This window comes from Colletotrichum gloeosporioides (genome assembly GCF_011800055.1).
Source record: "Colletotrichum gloeosporioides strain Lc1 chromosome Unknown consensus_70, whole genome shotgun sequence".
Taxonomy (NCBI): Eukaryota; Fungi; Ascomycota; class Sordariomycetes; order Glomerellales; family Glomerellaceae; genus Colletotrichum; species Colletotrichum gloeosporioides.
This window is the reverse complement of record NW_025544715.1, coordinates 114,595-142,234: the sequence shown is the minus strand read 5'-3', so window position 1 is coordinate 142,234 and position 27,640 is coordinate 114,595. Positions and strand designations below refer to the sequence as shown.

Below are 27,640 nucleotides of genomic sequence, written 5' to 3'. Positions count from 1 at the left end.
ACATTCAATGGTGGCTGCAACGTTCTGGCGCATCTCAACATCCGTCAAATACATCGGAAATGATGTGCAGTCCGGTATGCAGCGGGCGGAGGAACTTGACAATCCGGTCTTGTCCACAATGAACCTCCTTTGGAAGTTTGAAGTGGGACAACAAGACACGATGATTGAAGGAAATAGCCTTGGGAACGTGAGAATCAATGACATGTAGAAGACCAAACAGCAGAGTCGACACCAGCATCTCTGTAGCATCTTCTCCTACGACCATTATGCATCTTAATCCCGATTAAAAGACCTTGCAACGGGCATTGTTAAAAATGTTAGTGTCACCGTATTCGATCCCCTTGCTTTCCAAAACTCCTGAGACTCCTGCATCTACGCCCCGACTCCATTTGACATGCACTAGTGCCCACATCGCCCCTCCCCATCGCCGCATGCCGTGGATTAGGCAGCAGAATTAACAACCCGTGTTCTCCTGACCGCATCCGACCCGAGAGCAGCAACGCCAACGAATCAAGACGTTCTCTGATATCGCTTGGAACGCCACAAATAATGGATGTGTGATGAGTTGTCAGGTATGGCCCACGTCTGAAGGATGTTTCAATGGATGATGGGCCCCTTTTGTTTCGTGGGAACTCCCCGAAGAAGGGACCCTCTATGTTTTCCTGTGTCCGAGCAATAACTTTTGCTGTGGGCTCCTGTAAACCCTGCCTCGTTATTGTAGTTCTTGCTATCATAGTCTCTGCTGTCGTCGTTGTCGTTATGGTCGTCGCTTCTATCGTTACTTCCGTTCCTACCATCGTCGTCTCTACTGCTGTCGTCCTCGAGATATGATGTTCTCAAAATGACTAGCCACACGCTCCAGACCGGCTTGAACCCATAGTCCTATTTAAGGGTGTCATGATTTCGCATGCAACCATTCTATAATGGGAGTTGCCCTCGGAAACGAGGCGGATATCTCACAAAAGCTTAACAGTGTGACACAGCCAATACCCGTAACAGCAGCAGCCTTACGACATCACGAGAAATCATATTAAATACTGCAATATCAAATATCCTCAATGCCACCATCCTCATCCATGTCTCGAAAATTCCGTGCCCAGCCCTGCACGAATCACCCAGAAATAACCGCCAGCCCTGGCTGGTATTCCATCCCGCGCTCCCGCCGGCCGGCCCATGGCGTCAAACAGCCGCCCCCCTCATAGCCCTTCTCAACAACTCTGAGAAATATCCCCTGGTCCTGAAGCCAGGCAAGCCAATCCGGGTTCATCTCCCATCAACCCGTGACGGAGTTCCCCTCGCCGAAGCGCGGTCTAGACACTCGTCCGACTCTCCAGCCCCTCATTCGAAACGAAACTCTCTCAAGTAAAACAACGTGGCGGGTCTACTTGGGTTTTGTGAGAATAAGAGGAGCGTTAAGGTTGTATCCAGACGGAGTGTTCTGGACTCGGTTGTGGTCGAGGAGGAGTGAAACTCGGGGCACTGGGTGGATTCTATTCATCATCAACTTGACGTTTTCCCAAAATGCTCTGATATTCCAGTATTTGTTTCACCGGGGTTGAGAACTGAGACAAGTCAGAAAGCTCGTCATCTTGTTACAGTGGTATCATGTATCCGAATCTGAACATTGCTCTTCCAATGACACAACTCGCAAGACTTTTACCTCCCGTGTGCTAAGGCTCACCACGGAGTTTCCTCAAGACTCCCAGTGCCCTTGTAGCAACTATCGACTGCTAGACGTAGAGTGCAGACCGAGATTATGCACGATTCCTAGCAATGCTGTTCTTCTCCGTAACTCATAGCATTCCGAGACCGACCTCCATGGATCCACAACCAGTCTAATACTGCATGCAAGTAACGTTGCTGCAAACAGGGGCATGCCCTCCGCATAAAACTTCAAGCTTCACCACCGATCATGCACCAACACCAGGAATCCCTTTGCAAAATTCCCCGACAGTCCAAGACTTCACATGAGAGAAAGTTTTCCCTCGGAAGGGTTGGTGAGTTTGCAGTGTCTCCTCTCGACGATCATGCGCGCAGATCATAGCAGCAGGAACAGAAAAATAAGAGTTAGGTCTTGACGGGTGTCATCCCATCAGATCCCCGTCGGCTCATGGGATGAAACGGTGAAGCCGCGCGGGGCTCCCTCGACGTGGGGGTTCCAGCCAGCATTCAAGATAGAGGTCGTGTTTGAGTCAAACAGACATGATATCATGGTCACGCTGCCGTATAAGATTGAGTGTACGATATTGCGAGAGGAAAATAGAGCTGCTGGTTGAGTGTTCCGGCCAAGGTACACGCTTGTCGAAGCCCAACAAGGCGGGCGCTGCAACCAGAAAGCAAATCATGCACGGAGCGTTGACGGAGAAGCAAGGCGCTCGGCAAAGTCCGTTCGGGACTCTACAGATCAAGTGAGGTGCGCGATGGCGAAGGAAGCATGGCGCCATGAGGTGAGATGAGGCGTCTCGGTCCCGAAGACAGAATGTGGCGCTGACGGACCTCAGCTCGTTGCCTTGAGATGGGAAATTGAAGGAATGTAGCAGCCGCCTGGCAGCCGCTGGCCGCTGCGCCGAAATTGATGGTAGCTGGCGCCGTGAAGGCGCGGGAGCTATGACGGCGACGGAATCCTTCTTCGGAGCATTCTCCAAAACATGACCGGGACTTGCCCTGAGACGGTGTTAGTCGATGGCGACCGAGCTGCCAGGATTTCACGACCGCCGGCCAGTTCATTGAGTAAATGGAGCTGAGGACATACCCAGCTAGTAAGCCCTTACAGGCCTAGTGGAATCATCGTCTCGATCCGACCGCGGATAACGGGTTTGTGTGGGAGAATCTGCGCCGAAAAGTTGCCCGAGTCTGGTTCCCTGGCCCGTGAATCCGCGACGCTGGTGACGAGGGTCAATGATAGCGGAGAAGGGCGGAAACGTTTCAAGCTGGGCGGAAAGCCGCAACCTCCTCAGCTTTGGCTGGGCTTCGCGCCTTGTGGCGTGCTAATTCCTAGGGTGTCGACCCCTCAGCCGAGAACTACGTGTAAGTAGGCGCACACCCTTGTTCCAGAGGTGCGTCATTTGGTAGCGCTCAGAGATCCAATTCAATATTTTCCTCGACAATATGAGTTGGGATGTTGTCATATAGCGAGGCCCTCGCAGCTAGTGCCGGGGTCGCCATGAATAGACCAAGCCGAGAAAACAAAAAACTCCTCGGGTTGCCAATTGCCCCTTTGGTGTACAAGTAGTCTGGAATTGATGATTCAATGTACGAGGAATGAGAAGTGATGTGCCACGTCAATCAGACTAATTGCTGAAACTGCTGAATTAATATGTGAGGCCGACAAGTAGATGATGACTACCGCTGCCTGTGCCGAGCTGTGAAGCGTCGGCTGTATGGGATATATCCTCCAAAACAACCCATCAAATACGCCAATTCACCTTCCAGACAAGTATGCTTTTCAGATCCATGTTGTGACCTAAAATTTCCCTCCCAATCCCTATGAGAAACTTGCAGAATAACGCCATATGCCATGCTAAAATTCATCCATAAACGTCTCCATCTCCATCTCCATTCAGTTGAACAGAAAGAGCTCTTCAGATCTTGTGGTCAAAGACCGATGTAGGCGGGGGCTTGCGTACTCCGTCATAGGTGAAACCAGAACACTTGGGTTGTAGACGGTGGCGCTGGTCAAGCTCATGTGAGGATCCTCGTGTTCAGAAACAGCCCAGCCTGCCGACTCCCTGTGGTTCAACTGAACTGGTGTTTGTGGCACGGCTTCTGCCGTTGCGGTAGCAGGTGCATATGCAGAGGATGTGAGCAAGTCGTCCGCCAAGGGTGCCGTCTGCTGTCTCTCCCCCTGGTACCACCATTGGTCTTCGAAGCCATTGTCGACCGTCATCATGGCTGCGGAAAGGGCTTCCAATTCGTATTTCCTCCCAGGGTCTTCTCTGTCCCGAGGACGAGGGGCTGGTGTAACATTCGCCAAAGACACATCGCGGAACTTCATGGACAGTTCGGATGAGTAGTCGTCAACTTCTGAATCATCGGGCATGCCATATTCTCCAGGCCATGAAGATGCGGACCAAGGAAGCTCATCCTCACCGAGTCGGAACCGCGAGGGAACTTCTGGGAGGGCCTTCCAGTAGTCAGGAGCGCTTGTCGTCGGTGCTCGTGGACGTTGGCGAGGTAAAGCCGAGCTTCCCAGAGCGTCTGGTTCCGCGTCCCAGGGGCTGTCGTTCCAGGGAGGAGGAGCTGAGCTGCCTCGTTCATGGGACGAGCCTGATGAGCGGCTCTCTTGTCGTGACTGTCTCCTCGGTTCGAGATGGGGTGGCATTGGTGGATTTTGAGGGTGGTTCTGCTGGTGTGCGGGGGGTGAAGATCGCGTAGGCTGGTAGGCTTGGTAGGTAGGCGTATTGAGGTAATTTGTAGTTGGCGGTGGTACTTGTCTAGGGAAATGTTGGGCACGATCGCGCATACCCCTTGAGACGTAGGTAACGGAGTGTTGGTTGGGGGCATGTCTAGGTGAGAACGAGACCCCAAACTCGAAATGGACGAATATTTGGGGCCGGCGGCTCGCAGTTGACGCCATGTCGATTTCGATATCGTGGTCCAGATCCAGATCCAGATGATGCAAATGAGGTGGGATAGGTTCTGTCCTCCAACGGGTGGCCATGGTTGGAGGGGGACGTGAGCGGTTGATATGGGGTGAGGAGGGCGGCCGAGGAGTGGGTGCTCTAGACTCGACGGCGGTCTTGACTAGCGTGGAGGTAGAGACAAAGCGGAGATGCAGTCGGATGAGTAGTACCGCAAGTCAAGGAATGCTTGGTACGGCGAGGAGCGGTACGATGCGGTACGGAGGCAAGGAGGGAGGGTACTCGTTGTCTGCAGTTTGTGCCACGACGGGACCGAGCTTTGGTCTGGGCGCTGGTGTCAAAGGTCTGAGGCGTGTGTTGCAACGATGGGCCGCAGATAGCATGAGGCGAGGGGAGGTGTAAGATGATCAGATGCTGCGGATCATGACTTCGTTGGACGGTTGGAAGCGGAAGACTGGTTTAGAAAAGACGGAGAGGCGGAGGCGAGGATGCCCAGAGTAATAGACCATCACACGGCGTGTTGTTGTTGTAGTTGTATCTGAGGAGATGGGTGAATCTAGGGTCGAGGGATCGTGGTCGTGGTCGTAGTCGTGGTCGAAGCCAGCAGAGCCGGGGCAGGGTGTCCGAGGGATGTGGCAGAGACAGACACAGGGCCCCCTGTGCAATGCAGCGCTGGTGTGATGGATGGACCTGAATGAGGCGGGGAGGCGTGAGACGACGGATAGAGGTGTGAGGCGAGGTACGTCGGTACTTTGGCTTGGTGTTGCCCTTGACTGTGGAGGGGAGGGGAGGGTAGCTGAGGCAGCAGAATAAAACGCCGTGCAAGTGACCCGTATCTGTGGGTAATGACAAGTCGCTTGCGGTTAGGAGGCAATCGGGTAATAGCCGTTTGTAGTTTGCATTTCGTAGATTGTCGATTGATGCACGGCACGTCCCCGGAGAGAGGAAGCCGGGACTTGTAAGTAGGGTTGTATGTGAATGGAAGCTCAAGCAATGACAGCAGGCAAGCAGTCAGTGCAATGCCGTACAGCCCCTCGGCGCCTCGTTCGTCTGGCGAGAGCTTCAGACGAACTGGACTGGGAGTCACGGGCGAGGTGTAGGTAATTCGAGATGAGCCGGGGATCACTGAATACGGCCGAACAGAGTCCACGTCTGGAAGTAAGGAGACGGTCTCTGTTGGCAGCTGGCACCTCTTCTCTCCCAGACCTAGTGGGTTGACGAAAAGAAACCGTCAGGTTGCCGTTCCTGCTGGCCGTTCCTGCTGCCAGCTTCGCCTCGTCGCGCGGACGGAACGAGCGAACGGACAGGCTTCTGCATGGCAGCAGCAGGTGGTCTGGAAAGGACAGGAGACTGCAAAAAAAGGCGGAATGGAATGGCGTGGGAGGCTTAGGTTGGCCCAGCTTACCTACCTCACCTCACCTTACCGTAGATGGGTTGGTGCGTAGAAGGAAGGATGGGAAACCTGGGCGGCGACCATTTCGCAGTGCTGCACTCTCACATTGCGAGTCGGTGGAGGTACGTACCTCAGCCTCAGTGCCTTACATCACTGACAGAGGTACTGAGTGTCCTTCACTGTGGGCGGGTTGTCATTGGCTCCTGAGGAACCCCGTGGCATACCTACACTAAGGCACCTTACCTACGTTGAAAGAGTCGACAATGTATCTCGTACGTTGAAAAACAGAAGAAAAACAGAACCACAACCACAACCCAGGCATCTTGTCTTCGCAGTGATCACGGCAAGGAGAATAAAAGATGCATGGTATTGGGCCACCAATTTGGTACTCGACACCCCGCTGCCATTGGGTCTTTCGGTAGGTCCAGCGGGGGGCCCTCCCACTGTCTAGGGTGCGTCCAGGGGCAGTACCCTGTTTGGACTCCCGCAGGCGGCCCCTAAATGAAATCCCCAGACCCGTTTTGGTAGGTACCTTAAGGAATCCGTACCTTGGCCCAATCAATCTTCCCGTCGAGCTGCCTGCCCGCCGGTCTTCAATTTTTCGACGACGGCCTTCATTACACACGCCGCACATTCTGGCTTCATATTCCGACATTTCCATACGACATCAAGCTGTCAAGGCGACGCGACGGCAACCGCTGCTTGGGTCTCCGTGTCTCGTGCATGACCGTGTCTTTGCCCATGTCATTCGTGTTCGCATACTTAGCTAAGGTACCTACCTATCTAGGCATGTACGGATATCGCCACGTTATAAATATTATACGAGCGTCATCAGACCCTTATTAAGTTGTGTACTTTGAGAAGTTGGGATCCCTTACAAAAACAGACAGCACTACTCACTATCAAACGACCACAAGATCAGGTAGATTGATCAATTCGCCGTTGCCGCTGCTCAGCCTCCCTTGAGTTGCTGGCCTCTTCGGATTCCGGCAGCTGATTGATGTACGGTTGATCTATTCCGCTTTCTTGTCTACATTGTGTGTACGTCGACCGCCGCCGCCCCGTCACATCAGATCTGGGATCCGTGTTTTACAAGACAAGACGAGACAATAAGGGTTCATAGGTACTCATCCAAGCAAGTCGTTGCTTTGCATTGCGGCCGTGTGTCCCGACTCGTCGGCCGCGGCCGATGGTGACATTTGCCCCCCGTCCCCTCCGTTCGAGTCGCCAGGTTCCAGCATGTCAATTGAACCCGCCGCCGATCAGCCCCCCGTCGGCCGCCAATCATTCCAGAACAGAGACCCCGCCGTGACCATGTCACCGGCTTCGATTGGATCGCCATTCGAATTGACTCTGGCAGGCGTGCGGGACTAGTGAAACCTTCCCCATCCATCACCGCTGTGGAACCGCATCTCGTTCATCAACTAGGCAGCCATATAAAAATCTTCCGAGAAGCACTCGTCGTCTCCTCGCCAGCAAGAGACTCCTTTTTCCTTGCTGTAATTCCCGCCTCCGCATGCCGAAGGCCGGAACTGGGGCGGATAAGGCAAGGGAGGTTTGATAACAAGAACAGGAAATGGCTCAACTGCAGCCAAGTTGTCCATCATCTGCCGAGGAGGGGGGGGCCTATTATCATAAGGTGGGCATCATCAAATCCTGCAGTCTGATATGGGGCACCAGATTCATCATGACATTTCGGCCGCAAGATTGCACGGATGCGGTCAGCGAGTGTGTGATGACAGGACACAGATTCAGATCGAAACACGCTGCCTGATGCAGTGCCGGAATTCCATTCTCGTACGGATACTGGACGTTACCTCATGGAACCTTCCAAGTCGGCTTCCACAGGGTGGACCGGTCAGCACCTAAAAAAACAAACCCAGCCATCACGCCGCGCACACACGCCTGCACAGCATCTGTAGCCCTGCACAGGAGATATTGATAGGAAATATTCCATAACCTGGCTATATCGTGGGTAGTGCCGTGCGGCAAGGTGCAGGGAAATGAGAGCAGCTTCACCTGAGAGCCAATGACAGAAGCGAGCCTCGAAGGATTGTTGTTAAATGAGCTCAACAAGTCTAATCAGTTTGATCTTTTGTTTGCTTGGTGCCTTGCATAGAGGCACGCGGCACGGTGAGCTGCTGCCGCCAAGCTTACATAAGGCGAGAGGTCAAGCCACACACACATGGAGACTTCGCCACGGACCATCCACAGCTATTTTTGTCCCCTTCCTAATTCGGGTGCACGGTTGCAAAAAACTCCACTTTTCCCGACGTTCCTACCTATGGAAATCCGCCCCGATCACACCCATCCCGATAACATGGACGGCTCTGAATCCATCTCGGCTGCAAGCATAAAGGCACCTCCGCCTTGAAATATCGGAAGCCTGGAATCCTTTCCACCAAAGTGTCTATACACTACTCTGGTCCACCGACCGCGGCTATCGTTGGCGCTTGTAAGCCTTCGCCGGACAGACGCCGCAAGCGCGGCTCAATGCTCACGCAGGATGAGCCCTACCGGCACCGCCTCTCCTGCCTATTTCGAGGTCCATTTTCAACCTTTTTTCTCCTTCTGCAACTCGCAATCCCCCATCTCATCCTGGAACCGAAAACGCCAACACTGACGGCCCAGAATCCGTTTGCCTGAGAGAGAATCCGCCATGTTTGGCAATTTTGAGTGGTTGCCTTTCGTGTTGGACGTCTTAGCTCACGATCCTAGTCCACGATCAAGATCTCATCGTCCGAGCTCTGACGCCGCAGCCATGCCGATGGGTCTCTGCTATTGACGTCGTTCTTGCTTTCGCGTTCCAACACTTCGACCCTGCAACAAGCGTCATTGTGCAGCCCTACTGACTCCCGGAAACTCGACGACATACGCATCGGCGAAAGCTTTGATGGCCTGATTATGCCCCTTGCGCCAGACACGAACCACCCAGGCCGTGCTCCATGCGCAGCCACAATACCGTGTTGGAACTTTGGCCGGGAAACCAGCATCTGGAAACTTCTTTATTCAGGCTAATTCAATCTAGAAGGGTGCCGTATACCCTCTATTCAATTCTAAAATTACAACCCGCTACGCCAGACATGGAGCAAATCCAGCCTCGACTCCAACAAGCACCCCAGCCCGAACACACCAACAGCCCAACAAACACACGACCCCCAAAGCCCATTCATCGGCAACTCACACTGCGCCAGACCCCTTCCTCGTCTCTCCGCTGGCATCTGTCTCCCAGAAGCGATCTTTGCTGCGATCACGCCCCCGAACCAGCCCTCCGAGGTCAAACGGATCCACGACCGTGAGCCAAAACGGCCGCGGGTCCTTCCATCCGGGCCCGTCAACCTCCGTAACCCCGTCCTTGGCTATGTACACCGTGTACTTTTCGGGCAGATACCTCCGCGGATGCCGCACGTTGAACATGACCACGTTCGCCAGCATCAGACTCGCCTCAAAGACGTAAAAGAACCACTCGTACCGGATCGCCGGCGAGATGTCCTCGACCTTCATGTCCGCGTCCCATTTTGTGTTCGCAACCCCAAAGTACTCCACAATCCTGTACACCGTCCTCGTCAAGATCAACAGGACGCTGATATACAGCGTCGTCAACGGTCCAGCCACCCCCCTCGTCCTCGCGAGCCCCAGCTTCGCGCACCGCCGCTGGAACGCAGCAGTCAGGGCCACGAAGCACGCAATGACGAAGATTTGCAGCAGGAGGGAGGTCTTTATGAGGGCGTGTCCCGCCTTCATCTCCTTGTCCGACAGGGACCGATTCGCGGAGTAGCTCGCGCCCCATCCGTTCAGCGCCTCGATGATGCTGGAGAAGAAGGCAAAGGTGCTCAAGACCCTGCCCGGGTGGAGCGGGGAGCAGTAGGGGGCGTAGTAGAGGACGCGGCCGAGGATGTGGTAATTCGCGAGCTCGAGAAGGGGCCTTGAGCACACAAGTCAGTCAGGCAGTGTCTCCCATGGCAGGGGGGCCGCTACTACTCACGGTGCCGCGTAGATTAGACACACGCTCGCGATGAACGGGTTCAAGTCGTCGTAGTGATACGATCCGTAGATCCGCATCGCAAAGCCCGCCGTGAAGAGTAGACAGCAGAAGGAGAAGAGAGCCGTAACCTTGAAGAACTTGTAATGGCTGCGAGGGAACCCGTCAGTTGCTAAAGAAACTTTGCAATCGAGGGGGCCAGCACCGCAGGCCACCAGACATACTAGCTCTGCCAAAAATGCATCATCCCCGACGCCAGAAAGGCGACTCCGAAAAAGACCGGCGCCCCCTTATTCGGAGCGTAGAAGTAATAACTCCCATCGACTACAATCTGTCAGCCCCCCAAGTCCTGCAGCTGTCGGTGCTAGACATACCATAGTTCCCGTCCGTCATGGTTATTCGCAAGTCCGGTTCTATCGAGCATTCAACCGTGAAAAAGGCAGAAACAGGTCGTCGTAAAGCAACAGCGAGCTGTCGACGGAAGTCATCTCAAGCCCATGCCCAAATATATATACATAAATCCAAACATTACACCCTCCGAGAAGCCTCATCGTCAGTTCAGCCCCGTCTGCCAATCCCACACAAACCCGAGGAATACGGTCTAAATCAGCCTTACACCCTGCCCAACCAATCGCATCGCTCCCTCAAATACGATTCACGAAGCCGGCATCAGAGATGACCCGAACCCAAGACACGTCCCTCAAGTATCCATTCCTCTCATTCGCTCTCCCTCCAGAAAGCCAGCTACTGGTGCAGAGAGCGTGCATACCTCTGCCCTTTGACCAGTGAGGTCGCGGTCGACACAGCCGTCGGGGATAGCACGTGGCGCATCATCGTCGTATCTCGCATTGGTCTGAGAGAGAAAAGCCACACGCCCTGGGATTGAGAGCGTCTGGGAAGTGTACCCGACGAGCGAATTTGAAAGGGCACCGTTTGCATGGGTCTGGTGCGTCTAATGTGTTGTCAAAAGCCACCGTCTTCGTTCAATGACCATCCAAGATGAAGCTCTCCCGTCGGTACAGCCGAGCTGGATTTTGCTGATACAGCTTTTCGCTCAACGATTCGTTCAGACACGACCAAACTCATGCCAACGTAGAATGTAATCTCAATTGGTACCTGATGGAATCTCTGTCCTAACTAAATGCTTCATGATACAAAAGCAGAGGAAACAAGAACCCAATACCACCGTGTCCCAGGCGACTAGTATTTGTACATCAAAACAAACCAGCCCAATGAACCATGACATGCCGGCCGCAGCCTGGCACCAATCGGCGGATCCGACATATGAAGTCCCGAGTTCCCCCAGATATCCAAGGCCCGCCCGCGCGGAACCTCATTACGCAAACGCCGCAAAAGGTTTCCATCCTAGATGCAATCCCTAGTAATTAAACATACAGTGGTCATACATGAACTCATTAAAGACGTTTTTGGCTTTGTAGGCTTTAGTCAACTTCCCATCCGCGACCCATTCCGTCCGCATTGTCGTCCGCCATGCGGTCGTCGTAGTCGCTGTCGCCTACCACGCTGTTCGCGCGCGATGACTCAACTTGGCTGAGGTAGTAATCATCATCTTCTCCCCAACTGCTATACTCGTCGTCTGAGTAGTCCCATTGCACAGGAATGGTCTCGCCGCCCTCGCCGAATCCAAACATCATACCGCGCCATTCTCCAGCAGCGATCTTGGCAGCTACTTGGAGCATCAGAGTGATCAGATGGGCGGGTGGGCCCAGCAAGACTTCGCAGGTCTTGGAAACAATAGCCATGGGAATCCTGCGGACGATGTCGAGCCGGCTGCGGAGGAACGGCTGCCGTCTGGTGGCAGTAGTCGTAGACGCGAAAAGGTTGGCCGCTGACGGCAAGGTGGACAGGGCTGTGCGACCGACCGAGATGCTGCTAGTTGTTGCCCGGTGGCGCATGTATGGGCGGCGAGCAACAGCTGTTGTGACGGCTTCATCCTCAGAAAGAGCAACCTTGTCGGGTTGCCCTGCAACTTCGGATGGGATATCCGGTGCGGTTGCAGCGCTCTCTTGAGAGCTGTCATCCGTGAGGCAAGACGTCGCGTCCCAAGTGCGTCTAGTCTCGGGAGTGACTGTCATGTCAGAGATGTCGCGATAATGCCATGGCTTCTTAGGAATCAATATGTTGTCGTGCGGATACGGGAATCTCGTGGGCGAGACTTCCGATGCGGGTGACCGTGGGATCGGAGTCACGGGCGAGTGCCACGACTTCACACTATGAAACGAGTCGGATGAGTCTGTCGGTGACACCGGTTCCTTCGCATCGTCCTGCTCTTCGAGAATAGGGGTTTGTCTCATTGCTGACTTTGACGGCGGCGAGGTGACGAGAGTCAGCTGAGGAGGGACAAGAGCGCGACCTTTTCTAAAGCTGCGCAACTTCTTCCGTCTGCCAACGCCAACACCGTTGCCTTCAAGAACCTCGCCATCAGTTCCAGAAGAAGACTCTCGGCCCGATCCAGATCCAGTGTCACTGGCATTGCCTGTCTCCGCTTGAGGCTGTACCTCGACGACCTTGATCTCTTCAATAGGCGCTGGTAACGAAGGAGCTGCGGCCAACTTCTGCTCGTAATTACGAATCACATCGTAGATATTCGTAGGCGTGGGCGTGCCGACTTCAAATGAAGAGGGGGACCTTGGGGTCGCCTTAACGGTAACCAACTGTTCTTTAATCTGAGGTTCAGCGGTCGGGCTCGATGACGATCTCGAGTGTCCTGGAATCATCAGTTTGCTAGCACGTTTCTCCGCGCCGTCCTTGTCGACAGGAGATGTTGGCATCTTTTCCTCGGGCTCATGCGATGCTTCTTCACTTTTGTTTTGCGTTTGAGGACTGCTAGTAACTTCCTTGAACAGTGAGGGGTCCACGGCAGCAATGGCAATGGCGGTGGTGGGGCGAGTTGTCTCCAATTGCTCCCTCGATTCTTGCAGCTGGGCCGCCTTGTCCTTCTCATTATCCAAGTTCAGAGATCTCCCGGCCAGAGATTCCTCGGCCGGGGAACTTTCGGACCGCTTTTGGAATTGTTGTTCGACGGCAGGTGCCATTCCTGTCTCCTTGGGCTCTGTCAATGAGCCTCCTGAGGCAGTGGTTTCGGGGCCTGATTCAACGCGGCTCTTCTCCGGCTGAGGATTTGAGGCATCTTCCGCCTTAATCTTCTCAGCAAAGAACCGGCGACTTTTCTCGGCATTTGTGATGGTTTCTGTGGCAGATGCACTCGTCTGAGTCTTTTCCTCCTCAATCGCGGATTCGCTCACGAGTCTCTGTTCTCGGGGCGGGTCGCCAGACCGCGATGTCTCGGTGCTGGTTCCTCGCGATTCAGAACTTGACTGAAATTCGGTGCCAATAACAGAAAAACGGCGCAGTTCTGTTCGGCCTCTGACGCTGAGGGATGCCGAAGCCCTCCTCTGAGTCTTGGGTGTGAGAGCCTTGGGTTGCGTGGGCGATATTTCATGGGTCGGCAGGGAAAGGACAGGCAGAGCACCCTTGACTGGAGGCGTCCATGGTCGCTTCTTCACTGGCGTCTTTGGCTTCTCTGGGAGCGCAACAGTAAATGACCGCTTGAAGGGGCATTCTGTCTTTTCGAACTGCAATATCTGGGCAAGTACAACCTTGAAAGCCGCAGCGAGTTCTTGCTCGGTAGGATTGGTGACCGGGATCTCTATTCTCCAATAGTTGGGTCGACGTATTTGCAAGACAAACTTGCTCGAGTCTTCTTCCAAAGCCCAGCATTGGCTCTTGGGAAGCATTGGCTGCAGGGCGGAGCCACAGTTGAGAAAAGCAACGGAGCCAGTACGATATATGCGAAATGGACCTGGACGCATAATTGTCAGCGAATGATGTAAGTCTTGGAGAGATATCGCCGGACTGACCGATTGCAATCGTCCTCTCTAACTGCGAATACGGCGACAGAGTGCCAGGCTCGTCTGCGGGGCCACGGCCGGGACTCCGAGCGCGGCCTCTGGAGGCAGCCGAGAACGCGACAATCTTGACATTGGGATGGTTGTATAATGTCTCGACAAGGCCACCGACTGAAGCAGATCGAGGGGCGGGCACGGGCGATGCCGTTATCGGGGCTGTCGCGACACGGCGAGGGGCCGGGTAGTTGTTGCGGAGGGATTCCATGGTGGTGTCCCTGGATAAGGGCAAGAGAGTGAACGGCGTCAATCGTAGCTGATGGCTCCGTCACGTAAGGGCAGGTTTTGTCGGCTGATGGGAGGAAACGAGGGCGAAGAGGTGGCCTTGGGTCATGTCGATAGCGGGTTCGGCGACATGGCAGGCTCCCGGGGATCTCTTGAATTTTCCGTGCCGCTTTGTTTCTCGCAATCTCCGTTACGTGTTCGTCGCGGCGTCTGTCTTGCTTTCACGGGGAAGAGATGTGATGGCAAGGGGCAGAAAGAGGGAATTCGAGGAATCCGATCGGCGGACGGGAGTTAGGGAAGGAAGGTAGCGGCGCGGGTGTCGATTGGCGCGCAGCGTAAGGTAGGTAGGCGAATGCAGGAGGCGCAGCTGTACAGATTACACTACCCAAGTTTACCAGGCGAGGTACGCAAAGTATTCGTGGCGGGCGGCGTGGGCAAGGAACGGCAAGATGAGGCAGGTTAGTAGGTTAGGTTAGGTTAGGTTAGGTAAGGTAGGTATGAAAGAGAGGGACAGAATTAGAATTAAGGACCCCTTCCGAGCCGACAAGATCGATAGTTATGCGATGTCTTGCGCGGGTCTCACTCAGCAGCCGTTCAACCTCTGCTGCAGTGCTTCAGACGAAGAAGAAACCACTCTTGCAGCAAAATGCAACGAGACAACCCCACGAATCGAAGACGAGAGGACACTGAGAAGGAAAAAAAGGTTTTTGGAATGGTGAATGGACTGAGGATGGTTGGGGAAACAAGCAAGGCTATGCCAGGGTGCAGCACAACCTGGACAGAAGCTTGGACGGATTTGCTCATGGTTCGACCAGGGGGCGGTAGTGTCACGGCTTCCTGGGGACTCGTTCGACGCACCACGCGCCGCCCGGGGGGTTCTGACGCTGCCGGTTTCCTGCCAATGCCTACCACAGCGCGTCTCTGTTTGATCCCCTTGCTCTTATTTGCGGCTGCTCTGCAAGACCCTTACGATCTGCGCTGCCATTGGGCACGAAGCGCAGAAACACTCGATTCCAGTCGTCCGGGACAGGACTCAAGACATACGATATTTTGCCAGACGGGCCACACGGGCGTGGCCATTCATTCACATGTTGTGTCTCTTGTTCCCGGTTGAGATTGAAGGATCCCCTAGGATATGCCATGCCCCTTTCTAACTGCCATTTGTGCTTGGTACCGTAAGGGGTATGATGCATCCCACCTCGGTTTAAGGTACCTCTTGTGCGCAACGGACGCAAGCCATTGCACTAATCAACCAACAGCGCGTCTCTTGATGGTGCCCGGCCCCTCTGCATCTCGCCAACCGTCGACGTACTACGTACCATCAAGATTGAGATTGCTACAGTGCGCGAGTAGTATCCAAGGCTATTGGGATCGGGGCGGGGACAACCGACGTATCCCAGCGCAAATACTCCCTCAGCACAGCGGCTCTGATGGGGAATTATGGGGGATCCCGGACGCAGAAATCCTCGCTAGGGGAATGACATGCATGGGGGGTCCCTCGACACATTGTCACTCACAGTCACAACCCAAGTGAGGCCGAGTGACGGGAGAGTCAAATAAATGCTCAGTGCCCTCCGTCTGTGTTGTTGATGGTGCTCAACTGCAACTGAGGTTGACTGTGTGACTGTGTCTCGACGTGCGCTCATCGCATTCTTCGACTGAGCTTCCATCTTGGTTCCACCGGGTCTCCCATGACAACTCCCGTCCCAAAAAGCCTGCATAAAGAACGCGGCCCAAGATCCGAGCAATGCGGCAGGGGTTGCAGCTGTAGTCGATGAACACGTTTCTGGGATGCAAGTTCGACGCGTGGGCAGTGCGTGCAGCTGCAGCTGTAGCCAAACGTAGCCGCAGCATCCCGCCAACATGAACCGGTGCCGCAGCTCTAGCCTCTACTTGCATATGGATTCCGTGCCCATGTGATTCGTTAGGTACCTACCTAAGGTATCCGTAGATAACTACCTCAGGTTATCCACTTGAGCCAGCCTGAGCACTGACGCCCACACGCCAAAATCTGCATCCGTGAGAGGTGCCAGAGGACAAAGGACATGCAGCTGGCTGCCAGTGTCAGTTGAGTCCCCGTGAGGGAGGTAAGATAACGTAAGCCTGTCAACTGCACGGACCATACCTGACCGCCCTGCGCAGGTGCCTCTCCAGCCGTTATTCCCGGCAGTGTCGTCATCATTGGATCGCCCGCCAAGTCAGCTCGAGCTCAGCTCGTCTCGTTCTGGCCAGCAGCCCCGGTCCTGTCTGACGAGAGCTCGCGTGCCCCTCCAACCATCGTCGCTGCGAATCCTCAATCACAGAATATTCTGCGTTGATCTGCACAAGCAGCCCAGCATCCGACGACACCATGGCCACCGAAAAGCGCGAAAAGCGCGACATCCTTCCTTTGGACAAGCTGCCACTGGACAAGCTCCCTCTGGACAAGGAGACCCTGAAGCAGGAATTCGACCTGTCCCACTTTGACATCAACTCCGTCATTCGAGGTGCTCAATTGACCCTAGTCGGAGGTAAGTTGTCCAAGACCGCCGGAGACATGTTATTTTGGAACAGACTGGCTGACTGCAAGAAGCTCACCGAGCGTTCCAGAATCCGGCCCTCTTCACCTCCGATCACTACCGACAAGCCGGCGTTGCTGTCCTGACTGGCCTCGCCATCCGCCTGATCATCTCCGTGCCCGTAAGCCTCCGGTCGAGTCATTCGAGCGAACAAACATTGTTTTGCAGTTGAAAGTTGACAAGCGCCTAGATCATTGGTGTCAAGGTTCTTCTTTGGTTTATTTCCCTGCTCTTTAGCTTGGATCATGTTACCTGGGACGAGAAGCTCGTGGGAGGCCTCAACTTCATTGAGGAGTACGTCCTCCAAGTGCCCTTCTTCCTGATGGCCTTGATGCGATATGTCACTCCTACTTTGGACAACATGTAAGTCCACGAGACCTGTGGCCGACCGGCATTTGCTGACAATTCAGGTTCATGGACTCCCTCAATTGGGTTGATAGGACCTACGTCCAAAAGCACAAGCACGATGACCCTAACCACCTTCGGGATATGTACTATCCCAACCTGAAGCAGTACAAGGTCAGCGACGGCAGCACTCACTCTACCAGCACGGCCGAGGCCATCAGCATGTTCCTCTACCGCTTTGCCCGCAAAGGCGCCATCTCCCTCGCCATCTTCGCCCTCTCCTACGTCCCCATCGTCGGCCGTTTCGTGTTGCCCGCAGCCAGTTTCTACACCTTCAATAAGGCCGTTGGCTTAGGACCTGCTTCAGTCATCTTTGGAACGGGAATATTCCTGCCAAAACGCTACCTCGTGATCTTTTTGCAGAGCTACTTCGCCTCCAGGAGTTTGATGAGAGAGCTGCTGGAGCCTTACTTTTCACGGGTACACTTCACCAAGGAGCAAAAGCGGAACTGGTTCCGCGAGCGCGAGGGGGTTTTGTTCGGCTTCGCAATCGGCTTTTACACCATGATCAAGATCCCCCTTGTCGGTGTTCTGATTTACGGCATTGCGGAAGCTTCAACGGCGTACCTAATTACCAAGATTACAGACCCTCCTCCGCCTCCTGCCGAGAAGGCTGCATTCGCGGAGAGCCAACAGCAATGGACCAACAAGCACGAGTTCCTCAGCTTGTCGCTTGCCAACATGGATGCCATTCACAACAAGTCATCGGGAGAGACGCACAAATCTCAGTGAAGGCTTCTGGGAAACGTCGAGTGCGCCCTATGGACGTGTCAGGCGTCAAAGACAGTATTAGAGCCTTCTTATCCAATAGCAAACCCCTGTCATCACCTCTATCGTAGATTGCTTAGCGCGTACTCTGTCTGGTATTGCTGCACCCACAAGGCACAGAGAGCATCCACATCAGATGCCGAGATAACTACCAAAAGCGACCCCCAAATCAATTACGTTTCAAGAAAGGGTCTCCATGCGGAATGAGATCACCATGAAAGTCTTATCGATTGGCGTGCCAGTTGCGCTTCCAGTCGGCCGGCGGCACAACCCAGACGTTTTAATGCGGGGGTTTGCCAGATACAAGCCCGATACGGCAATTGGAGGGGAACTCTCTTATCAGACGCAAGCTCCGCACTGCTCCCGGCCCCAACACCGTAACAGTCGCCTAAGAACTAATCGTATCTTCGTTTGCATTCTCCAACTGATAGCCAGGCGTGGCAGATGAGGCGTTGTTGGGTGCATGGGATAGCTCATTCCGAGGAATGAAAGGCGGGGTAGTTTGGAGGTGCTGGCTTGGGCTGGATGTTCTATATCTAAAGAAGCCGGCCTGTTTGGGGTTGGCTACAGATTCTTTGGACACCATCGTCCTCAAGTCATACACGCATGTTTCCTTCTTGAAAGCAATCAGATTCCGCACACTTGACTCTCGGATCTTAATTCGTCATGGGAAAGACTGGTATTCGAACGGCTAACAAGGTTAGCTTTGACAAGCCGGCTTCTGAACAGCCTGGACTTCATGTGAGTTGATGTTCGGTGCGCGTGAAATGCTGCTGACACTCATTCATTTAGAATAGATGGCATCCTGATAGTAAGTGATCAGTATTCGAACTGGTTGTGCCCTACTCTGGCACGTCACCAGCCAAGATCACATGAACGGTTCTGCGTGCAGTGCCGTTGACGATCATTTTCATTTTCGTCTCTGTGCTCATCTCTCCACCCCTTCATCTCTGATTTAGTAGTAAGAGCAAGGTCACTCTCTCTGACGCTCTGCAGTTCCCTTCTCCGGAACGATCAAGGATGGCGAGACGGTCAAGATTGAATGCGTAGACTGGTAAGTCCTCCCCTTCTCTCAATAATGTTCTCGCAGCTCAAATTCATCTCAGGACCGGCGGTCAGATTGGCAACAACGACTCCGCAGACGACATGCTCAATGTGGATCTCACCAAGATTCACTACCTCTCGGGACCCTTCGAAGTCGAAGGCGCCCAGCCCGGCGATCTGCTTCTTGTCGAAATCATGGATGTCCAGCCCTTCGAAGACCAGCCGTGGGGCTTCACGGGCGTCTTTGACAAGAACAATGGCGGCGGATTCCTCGACGAGATCTACCCGACCGCGTATGTTGTTTTTCTCATGATAATCCTCGTTTTGCAGGAGCCAGAAGCTTGAAAGACTGACATAGATGAGGGAATAGCGCAAAGGCAATCTGGGACTTTGAGGGAATCTACTGCACATCGAGACACATCCCCGGCGTCAAGTTCGCGGGCCTGATCCATCCCGGCATCCTGGGCTGCGCGCCCTCCGCCGAGGTCCTCGACACCTGGAACACCCGCGAGGGCGAGCTCATCAGCGCCAACAAGCTGGAGCGGGACGTTGCGAAGCCCCCCGAGCCGATCAACGTCCACGCCGGTGCAGCGGACGCTGCGCTCCAGGAGAAGGTGGGGAAGGAGGGCGCGAGAACAATTCCCGGACGACCGGAGCACGGGGGCAACTGCGAGTGAGTTTACAGTCTTCTCGGATGTTTGCTGGATGACAGAATGCTGACGGGGTCACAGCATCAAGAACCTGAGCAGGGGAAGCAAAGTCTACCTCCCGGTCCACGTTCCCGGTGCCAAGTTCAGCGTCGGCGATCTGCACTTCTCCCGTAATGCCCCCCCCCCGTAAGGAGTGTACCGATAAAGAACTAGTGCTAACACGCGAACCAGAGGGCGACGGAGAAATCTCATTCTGCGGCGCCATCGAGATGGCCGGCGTCATCACCATCAACTTCAAAGTGATCAAGAACGGCGTCGCGGACCTCGGCCTCAAGTCGCCCATCTACATCCCCGGTCCCGTCGAGCCTCAGTTCGGCCCCGGACGACAGATTTACTTTGAAGGTTTCTCCGTCGACGAGCACGGCAAGCAGCATTACATGGATGTGACGGTCGCATATCGGCAGACCTGTCTTCGTAAGTTCTCTTCCTCTAACGCCACTTTCCCCCTGAGCGATCCAAGAGATAAGGGTCGGAGTCGACCTCAGCGGAGGAACTGTCCAACGGAAAAAAAGATGGTATGCCGCGATGCTGACATTGGCAAGGCGTTATCGAGTACCTCCGCCGCTTCGGCTACAGCGATTACCAGGCCTACCTGCTCATGTCCTGCGCTCCAATTCAGGGCCACGTGGCCGGCATCGTCGATATCCCTAACGCGTGCACGACTATCGGTCTGCCGATGGACATTTTCGACTTTGACATCTCCCCGGCTGCCGGCAAGGTTGAGAAGCGCGCCTTGGGCAGCTGTGCTTTTGCTACCGGGGTGACGGAGGGCAAGATCACGAAGGGCGGAGAGAATAGTGAGCACAGCTACGGTGGCGGACTGACTTACAAGAAGTCCGTGGTGGAAGATGTGAAGGACAAGGTAATGGGCGGTGTGTGAGAGACGGACTGTTGTCTAGCTGTTTCTGATAGTATCTTGTGTAGTTGAGAGTTGGAGCGGAAGAAAAGCCGCCAGTGAGTCCCGGAGGCTCTATGCACAAGACTTCAGCATGTTCGTATCTCGTTTGTCTAGGAATAAGGCAGTAATTTGTTCACAGTCCTTCTGGCAACCTCAGCCTCCATACGCCCGTCTAGCCTGTATTCTCAGCCTCTTCTTCATCGTCCAACAACTCCTAGCGCGCTTCCATGACCAATGCAAATATGAATCACTGCATATAACGTCACACCCTCCTCAAAAATCAGGGATCTCGCTCATCGAGGTGTGACCTGTTTCGCTCGTGTGGATGCGAGCCTCGGCCGTGCTAGTACCAAGCCACTCGCAACCAGGAGCGTTACACTTCCGCAAGGCACTATCTCCCATGGCAGCAAAGGCACTTGCACCACCCGCACCGCTGTGAGACACATCTTTGATCTCGTCAAAACCCATGTGGCCCGTTTGCGAGGCATGTTTGTTGGCCTCCTTCTCACCATTACCGATCCAATCGCAACCAGCAACGGTACAGCGGAGCAGAAACTCGACAGTGTCGGTGAAGTAGTGCATCTCATGCAGCTTGCGGATCAGCTCCCTGGTCTTGTCAAGAACGGCCTCGTCAGAAGTGCTCCAGTTGGTGCGATCCAGCTCGGGAGGTAGATCAGAATGGGTGTAGGGAGGCTCCGAAGGGCTGCAGGCAACCCGGTCGTAGTGGATACCCGAGTACACCAGAATGCATCGCGACTCCTTGTTCTCGCCGAACTTTAGCGGGTTCTGGCTCTTGACGTCGAAGGCAAGAACCTCGAGGTCAAAGAGGTCAGAGAAAATTCCCAGCTCGATCGCGCCGCCCCAGCGGTCTGGGTCTTGCATGGTCCGACAATACTTGTCCGGGGCCATGCCAAGGACAGCTTCAGAGTATTCATCAGGATGCTGGCGAATGTAGTCGGCGACCATCTTGCGAAGTTCCTTGGCCTCCATCTGCTTGCCCGGAATGGCGCCGCCGAAAGCTGTGAAGAGGCAGCTATTGTCGTCGGGCATGACACGTAGTACTGCGCAGTGTGAGCTTTCGCGCCAGGCGGGTATTGATGGCTACTTACGCAGGGTTGACTCGCGTTCAGGCCAAGGTATGCTGATGTCAGAGGGGGTTGGATCACCCGAAGAGTCCAGGCGAGGCTCTTTGGACAAGGGCGCTCTTCCTTCGGAGGGTCTCGTCACGGGCGGTGGGGGCGTAATGACTCTTGGCTGAGCCGGCTCAATGGTGAAGGACTGGCCATTGAGGCCGAGGTCCTTTGCGTTGGCATCTTTTTGCTCGAGAGTGAGCGTTTGAAGAGGATAGCCGTACTTTAAGGCGAAATCGGCGATGCCAGTTGACTTCTTGATCTCGTCGAAGAGCTGACCCACGGTAGCATCATCTCCGAGGGATACTACACCAGAACCCTCCGGACCCCTGTACCTGGCTCTCATGGCGTCCGGGATTGGCGATTCGGGAGAGTTATGTTAGAGCAAAGGTCCAGGTATGGGGGAGGAGGATTAAAGATGCCTCTTGTTCCGTCTTGGGGTGGGGTGAGAAAAGGTTCTAAAAGCGACCGGAGACGGATCCGGAGGGTAGCCGGAGGGCAGCCGAGCGGTCTTGGCTGGAACGGCGGGGTCGCGGAGGGACTAATCTTATCTCAAGCAGATACCGGGGTTCCAATGATGGCGGGGATGGATGGGGCCGGTCGTAGCCCAGGATTGAAATGATGGGAGTCAATGTCTCAGCAACCTTGCTTCAAGCTGATGTATTGGAGCCAGGTTGATCGGACAGGCAGTGTATTGTTTCGGTGGCCCACGTTGCGGGACGAGTGAGCTGCAGTCGCAGGTGATGAAGGCTCTGTTGAAAGGCTCTGTTGAGTGAGCAGTGTTGCGAGTGTCTTGGATACGCAAGGAGACGAACTAGAAGCTTCTCCGCTTATTAAGTACTTCTGGAAGACGTCGTCGGGGTCAAGATTGAAGCTAGGACGATGGAGCAAAGACAGGGCCAGGTCAGAGCGTCGAGGGCGGCGACTGCTTTGGGATGCTTCTGTATTCGAGGTCAGACGTGTGTAACATGAAATGCGAGCCAAAAGAAGGCCATAAGAGAATTGGGATCGGAGTCGCGCTGTCCTCATCCCACTCTGATTGTCGTCGTGGTGTGGAGAAGTACTCCAATCAGATGTGTTTGGCCATCTCACTGGACACACTCCGGAGATCCAGTGACAATGACTTCATTGTGTCCATCTCGCCAGCAGCCCACTTTTCGATTTCACCAGAGACTTGCGTGACGTTTGCGGATGCTCTCCACTGGGCCCAAGTCACTTCATAATTGATAGCGAGGCCGTTGGATCGAGAGCCTTTGTAGGACGGGAGTCTCACCTCATACCTAATTGGGCAGGCTGTTTCAAGGATTGGTCGTTGGTGCAACTTCCAATTATTGGCTTCCAAGAACAAGGGTGGAAACAGTTGTGGCGTCGTCAAAAGTCAATGGAGAATTCGAACGACAACGGGCCTATTGATATCGATATTGTAACTTTCCAACCAGCAACAAACACTGAATGTGAATAGAATGGGACCTTCCTCTTAGTACCTTACCTTCAATAGTGGTCTGTCTACCTTCGACCGTTCAGCCGTTTTCGTTAGCCGAGGTGGAGCCGGCACACAGTCAACCCTGGGCAAGGATGCTTCCTTGCTAACACCCACGACCGACTGGTGCCTTGTTGCACTGGGCCATTGCCATCTCGGCCATGTCTAAGGTACCTAGCGACTAATAGTACCTGGCCGGCCACAGCACCAGCCCAGCTTCCGCTTCGCCGCTTTCGCGAACCTTCAATTCTTCCCTCTCGACGGTCTTTTCTGGAAATTTTGACCTTTGCGACAGAGCCTCTCCTCCCCCTCTCCCACTCAGGCTCACCTGTGCAGAGGGTTTAATTACTCCACTGACCCTTTGCGCCGCCAATTACACTCTCAGAGACGACCTCCAGTTCCCGTGCCTGCGCTTCGAGTCGGCGGTGCAGATGATGTCTTCGACGCGCAGCGACGCGCCCGAAGTGCGCGAGTCCATCGAGGCCAAGGTTACCAACGATGTTGAGATGACCGACGCACCCGCCGCCGCCGCCACCTCGGCCGACACCGCTCCCATGCCCGTCGATACCACTGCTGTTCCCGCGAAACTGGACGCTTCCGACAAAATGGATGTCGACGCCGACGCGGACGCCGATGCCAATGCAGATGCCGGCGTGGATGCTGATGCAGACGGTGAAGCGGACGCTGATGCCGATGCACCTGGCGAAGTCGACGTCGATGCAGACGCAGACGCTGATGCCGATGCAGATGCAGATGGAGACGCTGATGCCGATGCCGACGCTGACGGAGACCCTGACGACGGTGCTGCTTCTCCAGCAGAGTCTGAGCCGGGCGATCTCTTGGACATCATCCAGATCCTCAACACATATCTCAGCAACTATAAGGACGATGAGTATGTGTCGCACCGAATCGTGCCAATTGCGCTTCTTGCTAACATATGGTTCGTAGTGGAGAGTGGTGGGCCGCCAGCTTCCAGCGTATCCCGAATAAACGCCAGCTCCCTGACTATTTCGAGATCATCGAGAACCCCATAGCCTTCAGCACCATTCGCGTATGTCTTGCCTAACAACAAATTGTACAATCACTCAGATTGAGAAGCTAACCTGTGACAGCACAAAATAAGTAAAAAGCAGTACAATAACTTCTCCGAGTTCGTCCGTGATGTTGCCCAGATCTGTCATAATGCTCAGGTGTACAACCGACCTTCGTCTGCCATCTTCAAGGGCGCCACTGTAATCAGGGATCTTCTTAAGCAAGAGCTACAGAAGCTCGTGAACAAGGGTACCATACAGCCTGCGGAAGCCGAGCTGCCGGATCTGGGAGAGCTACCGCCTGCCGAAGAATCCTCCCCCGAGGCTGAGTCCGAAGAAGAGGAAGAGGAGGAGGAGGAGGAGGAAGAGGAGGAAGACGAAGATGACGACGACGACTCTGACGATGATGGGAGAGGGCGTCGCAATAGGAAGCGGGGGAGAGCGTCATTTGGCAGACGCCAGACTGGCGAGGCCAGAGAGGAGGACGAGCACAAGAAACGCGGCCGCCCTCCCAAGGTTCTCACACCCCTCGAGGCTCGTATACACAACGTCATCAAGGGCCTTCGGAAAGTCAAGTCAAACGACGGTGACCTGCTCATCGGTCCCTTTGAGAAGCTGCCCGACAAGACCATGAACCCAGACTACTACCAGGTTATCAAGGACCCCATTGCGCTGGATAACATAAAACGGAAGGCCAAGAGGAAGAAGTACCCGACCGTTGACAGTGTCCTCAAGGACATTGATCTCATGTTCAACAACGCCAAACGTTACAACGAGGAAGGAAGTGATATTTTCGAGGCTGCAGTAGAGCTGCAGAAGCAGGCCCATGGACTGGTAGCGCAGGAGAGGGCCAGACCCGATGATGAGTTCCGAGACGAGGACGGCAAACTACCGTTGGCTGAGATTCAATACAACGGCCAATCGTGGAAAGTTGGTAAGTTGCGTCCAGTAACCCCTGGTAGCATTGCAAGTGGCCCTGATTAACAATGGTTCTAGGTGACTGGGTGCACATTCGCAACGTCAACGACATGGCCAAGCCCATTGTCGCCCAGATTTTCCGCACCTGGCAAGATCGTGCCGGCCAGCGGTGGATCAATGCCTGCTGGTACTACCGTCCCGAACAGACGGTCCACCGATACGAGAGGCACTTCTTCGAGAACGAAGTGGCCAAGACGGGCCAGTATCGTGACCACCAGATCGAAGAGGTTCTCGACCGATGCTTCGTCATGTTTGTGACGCGCTTCAACAAGGGGCGGCCTCGCGGTCTGCCACATGACAAGGAGGTGTATGTGTGTGAGTCTCGCTACAACGAACAGACGTGCCGCTTCAACAAGATCAAGACGTGGGCCAGCTGCGTGCCGGACGAGGTGCGGGAGAGGGACTACGAGATGGATTTGTTTGACCAGCCACGGCGGCTCAAGAAGGTGCCCAGCCCGATCAAGCACCTGCTGCAAGCCGACGCGAAAGAGACGGACGAGCTGCCGAAGCCAACATGGGGAGCTCCAAACGCACCGCCTATCATCGGCGCTGTGCACCGTCGGCCCCGGGAATCGAACGTAAGTCGTGATGTGTTTGCTGTTTCTTTGCTATTTCTGCCCACTGTTCATCCACACTCTGCAGGCCTGGTCTGGCTGGGACTACTTGGCCTTCGGCCATTCTCACTCCCAGCCGCGCCGCCTTACCTGACCCTGGTACCGCCCAAGTGAATCCTGTTGCATGAGCTGTAACCCGTGCCCCGACACCTCTTCTCTCTTTCTCTCTCACACACACAACTTCTGCGTCGCCTTATCCAGTACAACCCGATAAAGAGAGCGGCGCAGAGGCGATGGTTCAGCAGCGGCAGTACCCTGCATCCCGTCTCCAAGCCCTGGCGAAATTCCTGCCCCCGTCACTCGTTTGCTCACCCTCACTCACCCTTCACACTCATCTTTCCGCCTCTTTTTTCTTGATTTTCCCCCCTCGCCCTCCCTCTCCGCAGACGTCGCATGTCCGTCTTGCTGTGGTGGCTTTTTTTTTTTTTTACCAAGACCAGCCGGGTTCTAACAAACATTCCTTGGGATGTAGGAGTCCCCTCCACCTGAACCAACACCATCGCCGCCTCCCATGAGTCAGGAGGCTCCTCGACGCCCATCGGTTCTCCAGGCAATGCGACAAACGCCCAGCGACATGTCGATGAACAACCCGCCAACGCCGTACGGACACGGAATGGGCGCGGCGCCTTCACCGTCGCCGGCGATGTACGGGCAGCAATACACGCCTCAACACGCGTCGGCTTCGCCTGTCGCGGTGCCTCATCAGACACCAGTGCCGCTGCCCCAGATTCCTCCTCACCAGGCGTCTCACTCTCCGCAACAGCCCATCCGTCCCATGTACCAGCAGCAGGGATACGTGCCAAGCCCCTTCCAGCAACAGCAACAGCACCCACAGCATCCACAGCACCATCCCCACCAGTTTCAGCAACAGCAGCAGCAGCAACAGCACCTTCCACCACAGCAGCAGCACCACCAGCCGCCGCCGCCGCACTACCCGCAGGCCCAAGCGCCCCCCGTGGCACAGCACGGACATGGACACCACCAGATGCATCCACAAATGATGACAGCAAACTCTTTGGGCCCAACGACGTTCAATCACCACCAGATGCAGCCTCACCCAGCTGCAGCCCGCACCCCCATGGCGTCTGCACCCAATGCCATGCCGCCAAACAACGCCTACAACCCCCCGCGCCCTCCCGAGGTTTTTGTCCTGCCCGACCACATCAACGACCAGATTCCCGAGGAGGTGCGCAGCCAGTACAACAGGGACGAGAACGGCAGAATCATATTCTTCACCACACCGCCCGCTGCGCGCCCCGAACACGGTCTCGCCCCGGACCACGCAAACACGGGCCACAGCCTCGCCTACCTTGCCAAGAGCAACCCGGAATGGCTGTCGGAGCGTGCGAGCAAGGCAAAGGCCTTCTCCGTTGTCAAGCAGAAGGAGCTGAAGACCAAGATGGTCATTGACGAGATCACCAAGGGCAAGACGCAGGAGGAGCTGCGTGACTGGGCGAGCGACGCATGGGCTTTGTATTGGAAGAGCCATGCCCAGGAGACGATGCGCATGCGCGAGGATGGCGACCTGGATGGACACGACCAGATGGTGAGGGAGCAGCGTGCAATCAAGGTCAAGTCCAGAAGGGAGCGTGAGGAGGAGGCCGACAGGGCCGAAGAGGCCAAGAAGGCCAGCTATCTCGAGGGCATCTACTCGGCCCACACCAGCATGCGTTCCTCCAAGCCACGTGGTGTCTGAACGCATAGTTCACCAAGACGTCGCTCTAATGGATGCTACGTGTTCGCGCTGCAGCAGGCGGTGGACCAAGATGCGTAGAGATTTAGCTTTCTCTGGGTAGACAGACGGGAGGAGTTTCGGTGGGTGATTCAGCTTGTTGTGATACCTTTTGGGGTTTGGAGTTTTACGGAAACCATTATGGCTCAGTGTGTCGACATGGAACCTATGGAGTCCCTATGGTTA

General features: G+C 54.9%; 7 protein-coding genes across 7 annotated transcripts; 3 read left to right on the top strand and 4 right to left on the bottom strand.

The window, feature by feature from the left end:
* Positions 1-3,559: 3,559 nt before the first annotated feature.
* On the bottom strand, positions 3,560-4,660 carry GCG54_00010157 (uncharacterized protein; the record flags this gene model as incomplete). The annotated part of the gene is made up of 1 exon (XM_045410088.1): positions 3,560-4,660. The coding sequence occupies one exon, from the start codon at positions 4,658-4,660 to the stop codon at positions 3,560-3,562; it is 1,101 nt and encodes a 366-aa protein (XP_045260255.1).
* Positions 4,661-9,153: 4,493 nt separating this feature from the next.
* On the bottom strand, positions 9,154-10,348 carry GCG54_00010156 (uncharacterized protein; the record flags this gene model as incomplete). The annotated part of the gene is made up of 4 exons (XM_045410087.1): positions 9,154-9,898; positions 9,959-10,105; positions 10,180-10,279; positions 10,330-10,348. The coding sequence occupies 4 exons, from the start codon at positions 10,346-10,348 to the stop codon at positions 9,154-9,156; spliced, it is 1,011 nt and encodes a 336-aa protein (XP_045260254.1).
* A 1,049-nt stretch (positions 10,349-11,397) lies between these two features.
* On the bottom strand, positions 11,398-14,089 carry GCG54_00010155 (uncharacterized protein; the record flags this gene model as incomplete). Its single annotated transcript, XM_045410086.1, has 2 exons — positions 11,398-13,778; positions 13,837-14,089. The coding sequence occupies 2 exons, from the start codon at positions 14,087-14,089 to the stop codon at positions 11,398-11,400; spliced, it is 2,634 nt and encodes an 877-aa protein (XP_045260253.1).
* A 2,367-nt stretch (positions 14,090-16,456) lies between these two features.
* On the top strand, positions 16,457-17,801 carry GCG54_00010154 (uncharacterized protein; the record flags this gene model as incomplete). The annotated part of the gene is made up of 4 exons (XM_045410085.1): positions 16,457-16,616; positions 16,679-16,785; positions 16,855-17,027; positions 17,075-17,801. The coding sequence occupies 4 exons, from the start codon at positions 16,457-16,459 to the stop codon at positions 17,799-17,801; spliced, it is 1,167 nt and encodes a 388-aa protein (XP_045260252.1).
* A 702-nt stretch (positions 17,802-18,503) lies between these two features.
* Positions 18,504-20,471, top strand: GCG54_00010153 (putative formamidase; the record flags this gene model as incomplete). Its single annotated transcript, XM_045410084.1, has 8 exons — positions 18,504-18,578; positions 18,630-18,648; positions 18,834-18,891; positions 18,944-19,174; positions 19,252-19,554; positions 19,613-19,701; positions 19,763-20,005; positions 20,134-20,471. 8 exons carry the CDS (start codon positions 18,504-18,506, stop codon positions 20,469-20,471), a joined length of 1,356 nt encoding a protein of 451 aa, XP_045260251.1.
* A 291-nt stretch (positions 20,472-20,762) lies between these two features.
* GCG54_00010152 (putative ubiquitin thioesterase otu1) lies at positions 20,763-21,965 on the bottom strand (the record flags this gene model as incomplete). The annotated part of the gene is made up of 2 exons (XM_045410083.1): positions 20,763-21,550; positions 21,599-21,965. 2 exons carry the CDS (start codon positions 21,963-21,965, stop codon positions 20,763-20,765), a joined length of 1,155 nt encoding a protein of 384 aa, XP_045260250.1.
* A 1,520-nt stretch (positions 21,966-23,485) lies between these two features.
* On the top strand, positions 23,486-27,418 carry GCG54_00010151 (Chromatin structure-remodeling complex subunit RSC2; the record flags this gene model as incomplete). Its single annotated transcript, XM_045410082.1, has 5 exons — positions 23,486-23,991; positions 24,048-24,150; positions 24,212-25,064; positions 25,127-25,686; positions 26,195-27,418. Coding segments are annotated over 5 exons (3,246 nt in total), but the record flags the coding sequence as incomplete, so codon positions are not given.
* Positions 27,419-27,640: the final 222 nt, after the last annotated feature.